General features: G+C 47.2%; 1 protein-coding gene across 5 annotated transcripts in view; it reads left to right on the top strand.

The window, feature by feature from the left end:
• The window catches only part of COL4A6 (collagen type IV alpha 6 chain), a 279,487-nt gene extending 264,812 nt beyond the window's left edge, over window positions 1–14,675 (top strand). For 2 of the 5 annotated variants that reach the window (XM_016942898.4, XM_016942900.4), the window contains 10 exons: window positions 408–479; window positions 804–929; window positions 4,847–4,963; window positions 5,295–5,456; window positions 5,635–5,733; window positions 7,295–7,441; window positions 8,569–8,685; window positions 9,650–9,841; window positions 10,556–10,842; window positions 13,026–14,675. In XM_016942898.4, the coding sequence (XP_016798387.2) occupies window positions 408–479; window positions 804–929; window positions 4,847–4,963; window positions 5,295–5,456; window positions 5,635–5,733; window positions 7,295–7,441; window positions 8,569–8,685; window positions 9,650–9,841; window positions 10,556–10,842; window positions 13,026–13,286 (1,580 nt within the window). In that variant the 3' untranslated portion in view covers window positions 13,287–14,675. Of the gene's footprint in view, window positions 1–407; window positions 480–803; window positions 930–4,846; window positions 4,964–5,294; window positions 5,457–5,634; window positions 5,734–7,294; window positions 7,442–7,566; window positions 7,780–8,568; window positions 8,686–9,649; window positions 9,842–10,555; window positions 10,843–13,025 lie in introns of those variants that run through there. The other 3 variants (XM_016942899.3, XM_016942901.4, XM_063804625.1) reach the window with 3 other exon arrangements.
• Window positions 14,676–15,062: the final 387 nt, after the last annotated feature.

Here is a 15,062-nt window from a genome sequence, read left to right as displayed (position 1 = left end):
ATATGGGATCCATGAAGAGAAGAGCTAGCAAGGAAGGCAATTGCCCTGGCATGTGTAGCCTTTCCCTGACTTAGAGATTGGGCAGTGAGTTTCTGGAACCAGTCTCTGGGAGCTGACAACTCAAGGTCTTGACATTGCTACTCTGAGTTCTTCTTCAAGATACCTAATGAGCTGCCATCTTACTCCTAAAGCTGTATTGGTCTCTGATAAGAGTCATGAGAACCTGTGGTGTAGGATATAGGTTGGGAGTGTTTTCTTCTCCCTTAGGGCATTAAGTAAATGCCTCAAAAAAGACCAGGACTTTAAAATAAGGACCTCGCAATGCCTTTGGGGGCAGGTAGCTACCTCTTGCTGATGCTTCATGATTCAGAGTTGCTGGAGCCATTTTTGACATTCTCTCCCCTCAGGCTTCCCTGGATTTCCTGGTTTACATGGACTGAATGGGCTTCCGGGCACCAAGGGTACCCATGGCACTCCAGGTTAGGAAGACCCTCAGGGTGAAGAGGAGGGCATCAGCTCTTCCAGAAGCCTGGCAAGGGCTGGCCATGAATTCTCGACTGTGGTGTATCCCATATCCTTGGACTCATAGCTCTCCTTATTAACCTCCAATTTGAGGTCCCTTGATATGGAGAAGAAAGAGGATGGGTTTTTTTCTTCTACTCAGATTAACTTTCTTTCTTGTTACTTCAGTACTCTGCCTCTGGTGTCTGTCAGTCAGGCTTCTCAGGCCACAGGCGAGTGAGTTAGGCAGGAAGGCCTCACCTCCACTGAGGTCTGCCCCCTACCCCTGCATCTCCTCCTAGGACCTAGTATCACCGGTGTGCCCGGGCCTGCTGGTCTCCCTGGACCCAAAGGAGAAAAAGGATATCCAGGAATTGGCATCGGAGCTCCAGGGAAGCCGGGCCTGAGAGGGCAAAAAGGTGATCGAGGTGAGTCCAAGTCAGGCCTTGTAGAGGCTGAGTGAGGCCTTGCTGGGAGAGTCAGGTTTAGGGTACAGCAGGGCCATGTGGCTCACAGGGTTGGACTGTGAGTGTCTTCACAACTCTGGGAGTCTCACAACCCAGTGGGAATGACTGCTGAGAAAGAGAGGTTAGGCATTTTCCAGTGAAGACTGTCAGGGCACAGTTCACCAAGTCCATTTTAGCCTCCAGATTCTCTTCTGTTCCTCCTTACTAACCTCAAGCCTCTCTGGCATGCTTGGTCAGAGCTTGCAATTATTGGTCCTGAGGGACAGGGCTTGTCCATTTAGTGAGAGGTTGGCTGGCATTTCCTCAGCGTCCAGTGTGGATGGCACTCCCAGGGCCCTGGGAAGACAGTGTGGCTGCAGGAAGGATCCCAAGACTAAGATGATACAAGTCTCCACCGGACAGAACCACAGCATACCCTCAACTAGAATTTGTTGGGTTTACTAGAAAGCAGGTTCTACCCTAATCTCAGCCCCTGACTCATCACATGGCCTGAAGTCCCTTTCTGAGTCTCCCTTTCCCCACCTCTCAGAAAGTAAGAATGACTTGTGTTCTTCAACTTTTCCTCAGGAAAATTCCAAAAACCCGTGTACATTCCACTCCATGTTAACCAGGAAATGAATTCACCATAGCATCATGGTTAAGAGTATGGGCTCTGAAATCAGACTAGCTGGGTTCAAATTCAAGCTATACCTCTCACTAGCTATATGACTTTAAACAAGGAAGTTACTTGTTCCTCAATCCCAAATGAGCCCTTAGTTTTCCTTTTCCATAAAATGAACATTATAACAGAACCTACCTCATAGGTTTTTTGAGGAATCAGTGAGGAATGAGGTAAGATATACAAAAGCTCAGTGCCTGGCACATAGTATATACTTAAGAATATTATTGCATGTTACCTGGGGAAATCATATTTGCAAAATTTCCTGTTTCTCTCTGCTCTGGGGCTTGAGGTCTCACCGCATTTTGTTTATGTGTATGTTTGTGTACAGTGTGTATGTTTCCGAGGGACTATATTCATATATTAATTCATTTCCTGCTGCATTTTAAATTGATGCATCTGCAGTTTCTGTGTTTGTTCTTCCCTTTGATCTGGACCAAACTGTTCTTTTCTGAAAGCCAGCAGCTTCTCCAGAGGAAGGGCTCAAAGCAGGGTCCGAGCCTGCCCAGAGACTGTCTTCTTTCATGGGATATAGGGAAAAGGGGACTGGATAAAAACACAGGGACATTTTCTTTTGTTTTCAAATCTTGATGGTCATTAGATTATTCATTTTCTTTAGCTATCTGAGATAATAAAATCACAATTACGCATGTAGTAAACAGCACAGGTCAAGAAGGATACATTTCAGCAACACAGCACTAAGCAAAAAACAAACATGTCACAGAGGAATACATTTGGTATGATTCCATCAATAAATGTTCAAAAATAAGCGAAACCAACCAATACATTGTTTAGAGATATACATGGTCAAACTGAAGAAAAAGGAAGAGGATGATGAACAAAATTCAGGAGTGATTGCCTCTGAGAGGAAGGGAAGGAAGAGGGTGGAGGGCACACAAGGAAATTCAAAACAAGTGACATCTTCTTAAGTTGAGTGGTTGAAACACAAGTGTTCATTGTATCTGAATTATTCTTTGCATATTATAAATATTATGTCATATCTTCTCAATATCTAATTAAAACAATTTCTTTAAAAAGAATACAAGAAATATCATACCACGCCCCACCCCCCCCCCACCCCCCGCCACAGGAACCTATCTTTGATTTGACAACGGGAGTCAGTGCAATATGATGATTTACTCCTAAGAAAACATCATAGAGTAGTTGGGTGCAGTGACTCATGCCTGTAATCTTAGCACTTTGGGAGGCCATGGCAGGCAGATTGCTTGAGCCCAGGAGTTGGAGACCAGCCTAGGTAACATGGTAAAACCCTGTTTCTACAAAAAATACAAAAATTAGCAGGGCATAGTGGTGTGCGCCTGTAATCCCAGCTACTCGGGGGCTGAGGTGGGAGGATTGCTTGAGCCTGGGAGGTTGAGGCTGCAGTGAGTCCTGACCACATCACTGCACACCAGCCTGGGCAACAGAGCAAGACCCTATCTCAAACAAACTAACCAATAAAAAAACTTCATAGAGCAATCCCTCTCATTACAGTACTGTTATCTAAATAACTTTCAATGATACTATTTGTTTTCATATTTGCACTAAATACGTAGAGGCTGCATTTATATATTTTGTTTTTTCAAGGCTTTGACACTGGACTGAGTTGGAAAAATGGGCTGTTTTGCATTTTCATCTGCTCATTTAAAGTGTTTTATTGTTAAAGAAATGCATGAGCTTTTTGCAATACTTGAAGTCAGTAGTGCCTTTATTTCAGGTTTAATAACACGTAAGTGTAATTATAAAATTAAGAAACCGGTAAAGGGAGAAAGAGTCTCCAAAAACTGCCATGGGAACTTTTATAATTTGTGTACTGCCCACCACTGCCTATTCTATTACACATGTGGTGTCTTGTTTATTAGTTTTGCATAATTTCAGTTTATATATATAAGCTATACATATATATGCTTTATATGTATATATACATAATATATGTGTAGAGCTGTATTTTCAGAAAAAAAGTATACAATATGTCTTTCTTTTCAGATTTTTACCCTGGGGATAAAGAAAAATATTTCAAAGGTTCGCCAAACCAGAAGTAACAATGCTATGAGTACCACCACGTGGCTTAGCTACTAGTTTTCTTTTTGTGTTTTTTCTTTTTTCCGGACCTAAGAGACCTAGAGAGACTTTTCTCAAAATTTATTTTTTCTTTGTCTAAATTTCAAGAGTCAATTAATTAATGAGCTATTTAAAAACACCCAAATCTACCATCACTTTTATAAATTTTCATGGATTTACCTTAATAAGAGAAATTCAGCATATTTTTGCATTTTTCTTGTCACAAAAGATAAAATTCGATATTAACATTTTTGGATTTTCTTGTCGCAAACAAAAATTAAGAATCTCAACCACCAGAACAGTTTATCAACCAGTTTGAATCCATTTATCTTCATTTGAATATCTTCTAGAATATCCCAAAGTAATAAATATATATCTTCCATGCTACATGTATAATATCAACACCTACATTTGTGTTTTCCCATCAAGATTACCATCTATGTATTTGATATGTGAACATTAAATAAATCTTCTGTGATCAGATGAAAGTTTTGGTTTTGAACATATTACAATAGAAATAGTTCCACAAACAGAAAACATGTAAAGCAGTATTAAAATTAGAGCAAATGAGTATTCTGTATCTATTGTAATAAGTGGTTATTCTCTTTGGCCAAAAAGGGAGGAGGGATTTAGTACAGAGATATTTGTTCCATAGGCAATTAAGCAATCACTTGGCACCTCCATTCTGATCGGCCTGGTGTCTGTTCTGACTGGCTGGGGCCTGTGGCCTACGTTCTGTAACCTTTGTGCAGCATCAGACATAACTGGCTAACTTAAGAGGTGTTTTTTGACACAGACAGGTTTAAAATCACTTTGGAAACTTAAAAGTCCAGGTGCTCAGTCATGCCTTCTTTTCTTTCTGGTGTGGGGGAAGTTGGCCTAAAATATTTCCATTACCAGTGAGGTAAGGGAACTAGAACTTTCCAATAAAATGCAGCTCCAGCTGGAAAAGGGGAGTCTCTGAGCCCTTGTCAGTTGGTCTGTCTGCTTTCTGGGAAGGAAGGATTAGGGGAGAAGAGCCCTCTGCTGGCGTTCTCTGGTCTGGCTCCTACCTAACTGCTTCCATTTTCTCTGTGTGAGCTTCCATTTTCTCTGAAAGAGCCTGGCCGTCTTCTGGGCACACGGAGCCTATCCAGCCCCTTTTATTTATTCTTTACAGGTTTCCCAGGTCTCCAGGGCCCTGCTGGTCTCCCCGGTGCCCCAGGCATCTCCTTGCCCTCACTCATAGCAGGACAGCCTGGTGACCCCGGGCGACCAGGCCTAGATGGAGAACGAGGTAAAGACAGGAAGCCCAAAAGAGGGCTAGCCACCACCTTTTGTCTGACATTTGGGGAAGTCATGTATACAGCGCAGCCAAGTCCCTGTTGCTGGACATATGTGGGCGTGTTTGGCTTCACATCCCTCCCCGAGCGGGGACACAGGGGACTTGAGCCAAGTGCATTTTGCTAAAATGGTTTGGGAAAGTCTGGGCACTAGGACCCCACCGATGGTGAGGGAACATTCTCTGTCCTGGGAATGGGCTTTGGAGTCCTGTCAGTCCCTAGGCCTTCTGCAGTGGCTACTACCTGTTCACCTGCCCCTCGCCCCTCTTCCGATCTTATCCCTAGGCCGCCCAGGCCCCGCTGGACCCCCAGGTCCCCCTGGGCCATCCTCGAATCAAGGCGACACCGGAGACCCTGGCTTCCCTGGAATTCCTGGACCTAAAGGGCCTAAGGGAGACCAAGGAATTCCAGGTTTTTCTGGCCTCCCTGGAGAGCTAGGACTGAAAGGTACGGCTGCTCGGCTGGCTGCTGGGCCCTTCCCCACTCCACGGCCAGGACTCCTTCCTGCAGTCCTGTGAAGAGAGGCCGGTGGCTGATGTTCTTCCCTACCTCACCCCTGCCTATCCTCCACCCCTACCACCCCTACCATGCCGGGACCTGACTTGCTTCCTTTGGGCTTTGTCAGGCATGAGAGGTGAGCCTGGCTTCATGGGGACTCCAGGCAAGGTTGGGCCACCTGGAGACCCAGGATTTCCCGGAATGAAGGGGAAGGCAGGGCCAAGAGGTAAGTTGAGAGCATGTGCTGGGCTGATCCAGAGCTCGAGGGAGGGGCCTGGTGGTAAGGTTCCTTCAGGCATCATTGCTCACCACGCCAAGAAAGTCTGGATGTCTAAAACAGCTGGATCAAGGTACCCCAGAGAGGCAGTTTCTCTACCTTGGGGATCCTTCAGCCTCTATCACCTCCCAGGACTGAAGACCACTGCTGCCTTGCCACCATGGATCCTGCTACTGACTGCCTCTCTGTGTTAATCTCTGCATTAGTGGGCATTGGGTTTGCACTCAGATCACCACCCACCCGTTTGCTCAATTCAGAAATAAAGAACCATCTTTTGCATCCTTTCCCACCCTCACTCACACACATGCAATCTAGTAGCAAGCCCTGAGGCTTGTACCTCCTAAATGTGCCTTGCATCTGTTCACCTCGCAGTACCTTGGTTGCTACCCCCAGATCCAAGCCACCAATAGTTCTCATGCAGCACCCTTCCTCCCCCAACCCTAGTGGTCACTTTTCCACATAGTGGCCAAAAAGAGCTTATAAAAACATAAATCATCCAGTGGCTTCCCATGGCGTAGGAATGAACTCACCATGGCCCGCAAAGCCCTGTGTGATGCCTCCCTCTTCATCCTCATGGCCAGCCCTTCCCCTTTGCTGCTCACTGTGCTCCTGCCATACTGGCCTCTTTCAGTTATCCAAAAACACCAAGTCCTGGCCTACCACAGGGCCTTTGCACATGCTACTTCTACTTCCCAGAGTGCACTTGCCCCTCTACTCTTTAAATAGCAGAGTCCTTCTAATGTTTTAGTGGTCTCAGTTTAAATGTCATTGCTTGCAAAAGGCCACTGATCATTCTCTAAAACAGATGCCTCCACCCCATACCACCCTCTGCTCCCTCCCAGTGTCCCTGTGTTAGTCCTTTCCTCCACAACACTTCTCCCAACTTACACTCAGATTAACAGTATTTGTCGAGTTAGGCATTATTCATCTTCATCACCAGACCATAATCTCCATAAATGTCTGTCATATTCATTGCTCTATCCCCAGAGCTACCAGGACCCTGGCATATAATAAGCACTGGGGAAATATTTGTTCAATGACTTACTAAGCAAATTATGCTATTAGAAAGGCAGCTGGCTGGCGCTGGGTTCCTAGGCTGGGATGCCAACTGAACCTCTGGGGTTAGAAACATCCCCTCAGCCTCCTTGGCACTGTGCTCTAACCAGTGAGTAAACCAGCCACCCCAGCCCTGAGAGAAGGCTCAGCTCACCATATTAGCAGCAAATGCTTCTGGACTGCCTGTCACCCACTGGGAACAATGCTGGGCCCTGAGGAGACAGGATGAATATGACCCAGTTCCTGCCCTCTTGGAGCTACCCAACCACTGGGGAGAGAGATGGATAAAGATTGTATAATATCACACAGTGCCATCCTGGAGATACCCGGGTATCCTGTGGGGACAAACAGGGTAGAAAGCTGTTGATTGCAAGTTAGTAAAGAAGGCTTCTGGGGCCCCCGTCACCTCCCTCTGCCTCAGCCTGATGTTATTATTTCCCCCACCTGCCCACAGGCTCTTCTGGCCCCCGAGGTGCACCTGGACAAACACCAACTGCGGAAGCTGTCCAGGTTCCTCCTGGACCCTTGGGTCTACCAGGGATCGATGGCATCCCTGGCCTCACTGGGGACCCTGGGGCTCAAGGCCCTGTAGGCCTACAAGGTGAGGAGGGTGCCAGAGAAAGGAGATTTGTTGGGGAGTTGAGACAGTTTGGCTGAGAGGCTGGCTTGGATGTCCACCTCCAAGGGTGTGTCTTCATCAAGCGTTGCCTCTCTTCCTTCACAAAGCTCCCAAGCTTCCTGTTGGGGAGAAGAAGGGCCAGCAGGACCAGCAGGGTGGCTGTACTTGGTACTTGGCTTTAGAGGATGTGAGGGCAGAGCAAGGTTGCTACTCCAGACCACTCGCCCCTCTCTAATGTGCTGCAGAGAGATGGAGGGAGTGTGGTGGTGAATAAAGGGCCACAGAAGACAATGAAAAAAGTCCAAGGCTGGGGGACAGAAAACCTGGCCTCTAATTGGAGTAAGTTAGAAGTCTCTCTGGGTCTCAGTGTCCTCATTTTCTTCCTCTTCTTCTTCTTCGTCTTCCTCTTCCTCCTCCTCTTCTTCTTCCTCTTCTTCTGCTTCTTTTCTTCTTCCTCCTCCTCCTTCTTCTTCTTTTTATTTTTTTTTATTTTTGAGATGGAGTCTTGCTCTGTCACCGAGGCTGAGAGTGCATTGGTGCCATCTCACCTCACTGCAACCGCCACCTCTCGAATTCAAGTGATTCTCCCGCCTCAGCCTCCGGAGTAGCGGGGACTACAGGTGCATGCCACCACACCCAGCTAATTTTTGTATTTTAAATAGAGACAAGGTTTCCCCATGTTGGCCAGGCTGGTCTCGAACTCCTGACTTAAGGTGATCTGCCTGCTTTGGCCTCCCAAAGTGCTGGGATTACAGGCATGAGCCACTGCGCCAAGCCTCGGTGTCCTCATTTCTGATATGGGATGCTCGCCGTTGCCCTGCATAATTTCCATTGTTGCTAGGAGGATGAGAAGAAGGGAGGAGGAAGTGGGCATGAAGGGGCTCAGAAAGGCTAAGTTGAGGGCACTGCCCCAGGGCAGAGATGCCCCCATGAACTAAGAACTAGCCCAGGCGGCTGCAGCCTTGATGTGCAGTGTGCACACCAAGTCGACAGCCAAGTGCATCGTCTCCTAGTGAGTCTTGGGCATGACACATAAGTCCCCTTTCCTGGGGAAGGTGCCTGGGGACCCTCTACATTGAGTACCCTCCTTTGGGCTTTCTCTTCTGCAGGCTCCAAAGGTTTACCTGGCATCCCCGGTAAAGATGGCCCCAGTGGGCTCCCAGGCCCACCTGGGGCTCTTGGTGATCCTGGTCTGCCTGGACTGCAAGGCCCTCCAGGATTTGAAGGTCTGATGATGCCACATTAGGAGGCGGGCGGGGTGGGGATGGTGGTCTGGGAGGGTTTGAGGCTGGGGGTGAGTAAAACTTCGAGTCTGAAACTTAATAAACCCAGTGGTAGAGCTTGACACTCCTAAGATGCTCAAAAACTGGGCTCTAAGTCCATTCACTCCCCACTACCCTCTGAGCCTGTGAAGGGATACCCTACATTCTGGAAGGCAAAGGACTGTTCCAAATCCAAATCCTTTTCTGGGCTCTCTTCCAGTGCTTAAAAGGTCTGACTTTATACTACAGATGGCCCCCTGCCCTTTACCTCCCCTTTTCTACCCAGGGATTCTCACACACATGAGAGGGGGATGTTCAAGGGATAACAACACTTGAGATAAGGCGTGGCTGTCCATATACCTCTTCTATTTGTGTCCCACTTTATATTGGGGATGACAAATTAGTTGTCCTGCGTAGAGAACAGTTCAGAGGCTCGGTGGGAAACTGTGGCAGTTGATTTGTCATGTCTGTCATGGGCAGGAGAGGAGGGCAAGATTTTACCCTGCTAATCCTAACCCTGCTTTCGATGACTCTGATTCAGCAGCTACATAGTTATCTCCTATGAGGGCCTGCAAGGCTGGACCTGAGAAGTATCCCTCTCCACACCCTAATCCCCACTCAGAGAGACCCCAAGGCCAGGTGGCTATGGGAAGGAAGCCTAACAATGTACTTTGAAAAATGGGGCGTCTGTAGCTGGATACATCTGAGATAGAGTTGTAGCTCTACCACTTACTAGCTGTAGGACATCTGAGCCTCAATTTCTTCATCTAAAAATTGGGGTGGTAATACCATTTTCCAGGGTCATCGTGAGGATTGAGTGAGATAATACATGTGTATAACATGCCTTGGACAATGTGTGGTACAATGTGAGTAGCTGATGTTGTCATTAGCTGCACCACACTCACCTTTTATGATCTGTCTCTCTCAGGAGCTCCAGGGCAGCAAGGCCCCTTCGGGATGCCTGGAATGCCTGGCCAGAGCATGAGAGTGGGCTACACGTTGGTAAAGCACAGCCAGTCGGAACAGGTGCCCCCGTGTCCCATCGGGATGAGCCAGCTGTGGGTGGGGTACAGCTTACTGTTTGTGGAGGGGCAAGAGAAAGCCCACAACCAGGACCTGGGTAGGTACCAGCTCTGACAGCCAGCCCTGGCCACCTGTCCCCACAAACACCAACAGCCAACCCCTCTCTTCTCCCAGCCCTTTCTAGGTCCACTGTTGTGTAGTGAGTTACAAGCATCAGCTCTGGAGTCAGGTGGATCTGGATTCAAATCCTGGCTCTATCACTTACTAGCTGTGTACACTGCATTAGTTATTCAACCTCTCTAGGCTTTGGCTTCCTCCTTAATGGAACAAAGCTAATTCTAGTATCTATCACACACGCTGGTGGAAAGATTGCATGAATCAATCACCCAATGTAAATTGCTTAGAGCAACATTTGGCATTTAAGCATCCATTAAATATTAGCAATTAGTAGTAGTAATAATAATAATATGACCTGCAGGGCAATGATGATTACCTGAGAATTAATTGTTGTCTGCAGGTGTGCTAAATCTTAAAAGCAGACTCAGTCTATTAAACGCTGTTTCTTTCAAAGCAGATTAATTAGGGCAGAATTATACAGCTTATAAAAAGATTCTTGTTATTATCAAATTTCCCTGGTGCATTTAAAATAGAATTTGCTCAACACACTTCGGCACATGTACAATGTTACAGGATTGGAAGGAGAGGGCTGCCTCAGTCTGGTGCAAGTGGTTGGATGTAAACCCAAACCACCATCTCGTCAAAGCCCCTCAGCCAGACCTCCCCTGCCCTTGCCCACTTTCTCTCCTTCCAGGCTTTGCTGGCTCCTGTCTGCCCCGCTTCAGCACCATGCCCTTCATCTACTGCAACATCAACGAGGTGTGCCACTATGCCAGGCGCAATGATAAATCTTACTGGCTCTCCACTACCGCCCCTATCCCCATGATGCCCGTCAGCCAGACCCAGATTCCCCAGTACATCAGCCGCTGCTCTGTGTGTGAGGCACCCTCGCAAGCCATTGCTGTGCACAGCCAGGACATCACCATCCCGCAGTGCCCCCTGGGCTGGCGCAGCCTCTGGATTGGGTACTCTTTCCTCATGGTAAGGTCCTGCACTGTCTCCTCCCCCAGTTGGAGGCAAAGGGCCCCTTGGACTGGTTCCCAGGCTCAAGGGACACCAGGTAGAAAGCATAGAGTTTGAAAAGAAGAGAAATGCTTGGACTGGGCTTGGCTAAAGAATGGAGAACCCAGTTCTGCATGAATGGCAGGTAGTTATGGGTGTAGCGGAAAGACAGCAGTTTGCACCCAGTGGTTCAGGGGCTAGAATATCTGTGAGTCATAGGTCAATGCCCCGCCGTCTCCATGCCCGCTTCAGTTATGCCACACCCAAGGGAAGAGCAAAACACACTAAGATCTGGGAGGACAGTGAGGGAGAGGCTGTCACCACTTGGGGCCAGGACACAGTTTCACTCATCAGTCCAGCCATGGCACTGTCCCCTCTTCTCTCCACCCTCCCAGATCCCTCTGGCCTCTGCTGTCTCCTCCCAAAAGGCTTTGATGAGTGCATGCTGTGTTTATATGTCCTTGCTGGTATTTTTGCTGCCTCTCCATTTCGGTGTGAAGGCAGCGGCCAGCCATGCTGTGTGTCTTGCTAAGAAAAAGAATATCTGCAGGCCCAAAGAGGCATCAAGTCCCTCACATAATATCCTGTGAATACCTGGGGATGTTTCTTCAAATAAAAGGTCAGGTTTAGGGTCAGGACATCCCCCAGAGAAAACCACTGTGGCACCCATTGAAGTACTCTGCCTTGCCAGAGCTTCTCTGTTGAATTGCCAAGGGTGAGATGGTGAGAGAGTGTCTTTAAAAAATGACCAAAGCTGCAGGCTCCCCAACATTAGCGTACCTACCTGGGGAAAGGTACTTTTCCTTGTTATGCTGTGTCTTTGGACATTGGATAGTTTATCCCAGTGTAATACAGAATCACCTCACCTGTCCTTCTGTCCTGTCCACCACCCTGACCAGGAAATAAGAAGAGGCCCCTGAGCTTCCACAGGAAATGGTACAAATGTGCCCTGCTTATGGGAGGGCTCTTAGCCCTTATTCAGAATCTCTTTACTCTTCCTTTACACATTAATTCTAACATACTAGAATATTATTCCTGAAGATGTGTAAGGGTGAGAAGTTGGACTGCCTAGCAAGGCATCTTGAAGCAATGAGACATACCTATTAAAAAGGAGAAAATAATTCAAAGGAGGCCCAAGGATTCTACGGGCCGTACCCCTTGGTGTGGGGCTCTTGCATAATCATCCCCCACAAAAACTGACATTCACAATGACAAGCCTGATTCATCTGCAAAGTTTAAAATAACCTAGTGTCTGCTACTTAGTAAAGCAGGAAAATGTGTTGTGCATCTTAGAAAGTTTTTGATTCTCAGGGTCAAAGTGAGGAAAATTTTGATGCTTCGGTTGTCAGGAAAGGTCACCTGAAAGGTCCCATGGAGACTCTCACTCTTGCAAAGTTCTGCAAAGTAAGGAGTCCCTGTGTGCCAACTTGGGCATTTGTCTCATTGGCCATTTGCTGACACGGTTGTGTATTAGGCCTCTTCCCTATCTCCTTGTGGTCCAGATGATAGCCCAGCTAAAGTGAAGAGAAACAGGCAGGAGTGTGGAGAGACAGGAGCTGCTGTCTATGTGAATAGTAACTGAAAACCACCAGCTCATGTGTAGCCCTGAAACTGAATACTGAGAGAGCCCTCTGAGGTGAGGGCCAGGGTATTTGGGCCAAATACAACAAATTAAGGAGAACTTCAGTAGGTTTTGGACTGTCCTTCTTTCCCTTCCTAGAGTATAATGCATGGTTGAGAGAGGGCTCTGAGAACCGCAGTCCAGAAGCCTATTGAATTTTCCTTCACTCAGCTTTTCTCAGATCCATTTGTCTGAGGAAATTTTGCAAGGGGGTACCTAACACACCTCTGAACCCAGTGGGACAGTAGCAGTTTGGGAATTGCTGCTTGACATGTAGTCATTGCCCACATAATGGGTTAGGAGGGCACTAGGGAGCTTGGAAGGGGGCACTCTTGGCCCTGAAAGCTGCTATGAGGGAGGACAAGCAGCCCCTGCCCCTAAAACACAGCTCTTGGTATGCTGGCTTGAACTGGGGGCTGAGACAAGGAACCAGGGCTTAGGAATGGAGCTCATGTGCCCCTGTAGCAGTGGAGCACCCATCCCCTCCCCACACCAACCCTTGGCAGGCACAGCTCACGCACTAATCTCCTGTCTGTTTCAGCACACTGCCGCTGGTGCCGAGGGTGGAGGCCAGTCCCTGGTCTCACCTGGCTCCTGCCTGGAGGACTTTCGGGCCACTCCTTTCATCGAATGCAGTGGTGCCCGAGGCACCTGCCACTACTTTGCAAACAAGTACAGTTTCTGGTTGACCACAGTGGAGGAGAGGCAGCAGTTTGGGGAGTTGCCTGTGTCTGAAACGCTGAAAGCTGGGCAGCTCCACACTCGAGTCAGTCGCTGCCAGGTGTGTATGAAAAGCCTATAGGGTGGCACCTGCCACTCTGCCCCTTGCCCTCCCCTGCCCCTCACAACAGTCACCTCACAAACCTGAATGGTCTGAAGAAGGAAGGCCTGAGCCCCTTTGCCTATCTGTCAAGTTGTACATTGGAGTCTCATTTGGGCTAGACTACCGGACACTCGTCACCCCAGCCCTCGGGTCCATAGAGATGAGCCCACCCTGCTGAGATCTGCTGTCCCGTTTCTGTCAAGCTGGTGCTACTGTTTGATTTGGATGATTGTGTGACTATTCATGGCTACCTCAGAAAGATTTGATGGGCCACAACTGTCTTAGACTGCTAGCTTTCTCCCTACTGTCTTGATCGGAAAGCTCTTCCTAATCGCTAATCAGTCATTTCTTCATGTACAGAGGTCAGCACACATTATTTGGCTTAAACCAGGACCCAGTGTTTCCACACTTAAATTCTCTAACCGAATATTCATGGATGGCTCAAGTCTGCACAGAGCAAGTCCTCACTCTTCAAGGAGGCCCACTGTGTCTAGGCAGGCAAGAGAATTGAAATGAGGTGCCACCCAGTAGCCCAGAGTGAGCTTTAGCTCTCTCTAGATGAGCAAGACTGGGCCCCATATGGCTTAGAGAGGCTTGAAGGCCAGCAGCTGGGTTGGGGGTGGTGGTCATTAATGGCATATGGTCCTAGACAAACCATCTCCTCCTTGCCGGCTCCCCCTCCAGCCAGAGACAGAGGACGTGGCCTGGTTCAAAGTAAAGCAGAGGATGCAACAAATGTGGCCAAGCCTATCAAAGGAAATGAGAATGACAGCCTTTTTTCCTGGGCCAGGAGTAGAGGGGTGGGTGCGTAAGGATGTGTGAGTTTTGCTTTTGACTCCAGGAACAAAAAGGTAAATCCCACATCCCAGTTTCTCAGAAGTCCCTGTTTATTCCAAATGCCATCCAGATGTGTGCAATGTGGCAAACTGAAGCTGCACAGTGTTGGTTTCCTTGTATTCTGAGGATGTTAAAGACTTTGTTAAATGGTTATCCAATTGCTCTTTCACAGGTAGCCTATTAAACTATTTTAATATGTTTTTTTAAACCTCATAAAAATCTAGCACACTCTTCTCTTGAGCAGTTAGCAGACCTAAAGCAAGCCTGAATTGGCTATGCAGTACATTGTATTCTGTTTGGGGGAATTTGTTTTAGCCATTTTCTTTAATTACCAGTTTTCCAGAACACTCTTAGCTATGTTGACATGAGGCAATTCCTTCCAGGTGATTCTGTTTCCTTAAGTATTATATAAACTGTGCCAATACAGACAAAGCATAATCAGTATAATCTGAATTATTGTTATCTTCACCTCCTGAGTAATAAGCATGGTGTCAGTTTTGTACATAGCAAATAAAATAAATGAAATCTGAACATGTGACTCTTTTGATGTTCTTTTATGAAAACTTTTCTAATGTCCATCTCACTGCAATTTATGAGTCCCTCTCAGAGCCTGAGAGGTTTCTGCTACTGCCAAGTCGAACTCTGTAACAAAACACTGAGGCAGGAAAAAATTAGAAGATGATCAAAGTCAAAGAGCTGAAACAGTCCTCTAACAAACAGTCAACAAACCCATAAGCTGCTTCAAGATAAGCCTATGCCTGCTTTTATCCCTGTCACACGCTAGAGTTCAACATATCAAAGCATGATGTAGGTTGATAAAAATAAATAAATTTTTTGAATAAAAAAAGAGTTCAAGAAAGGCATTTTCATACTTCTGTGGCCTTAGGATCATTTGTAGATAAAAGTAGAGAATGTTAA

Source organism: Pan troglodytes, chromosome X (genome assembly GCF_028858775.2).
Source record: "Pan troglodytes isolate AG18354 chromosome X, NHGRI_mPanTro3-v2.0_pri, whole genome shotgun sequence".
NCBI lineage: Eukaryota > Metazoa > Chordata > Mammalia > Primates > Hominidae > Pan > Pan troglodytes.
This window is presented reverse-complemented; position numbering and strand designations above follow the sequence as displayed.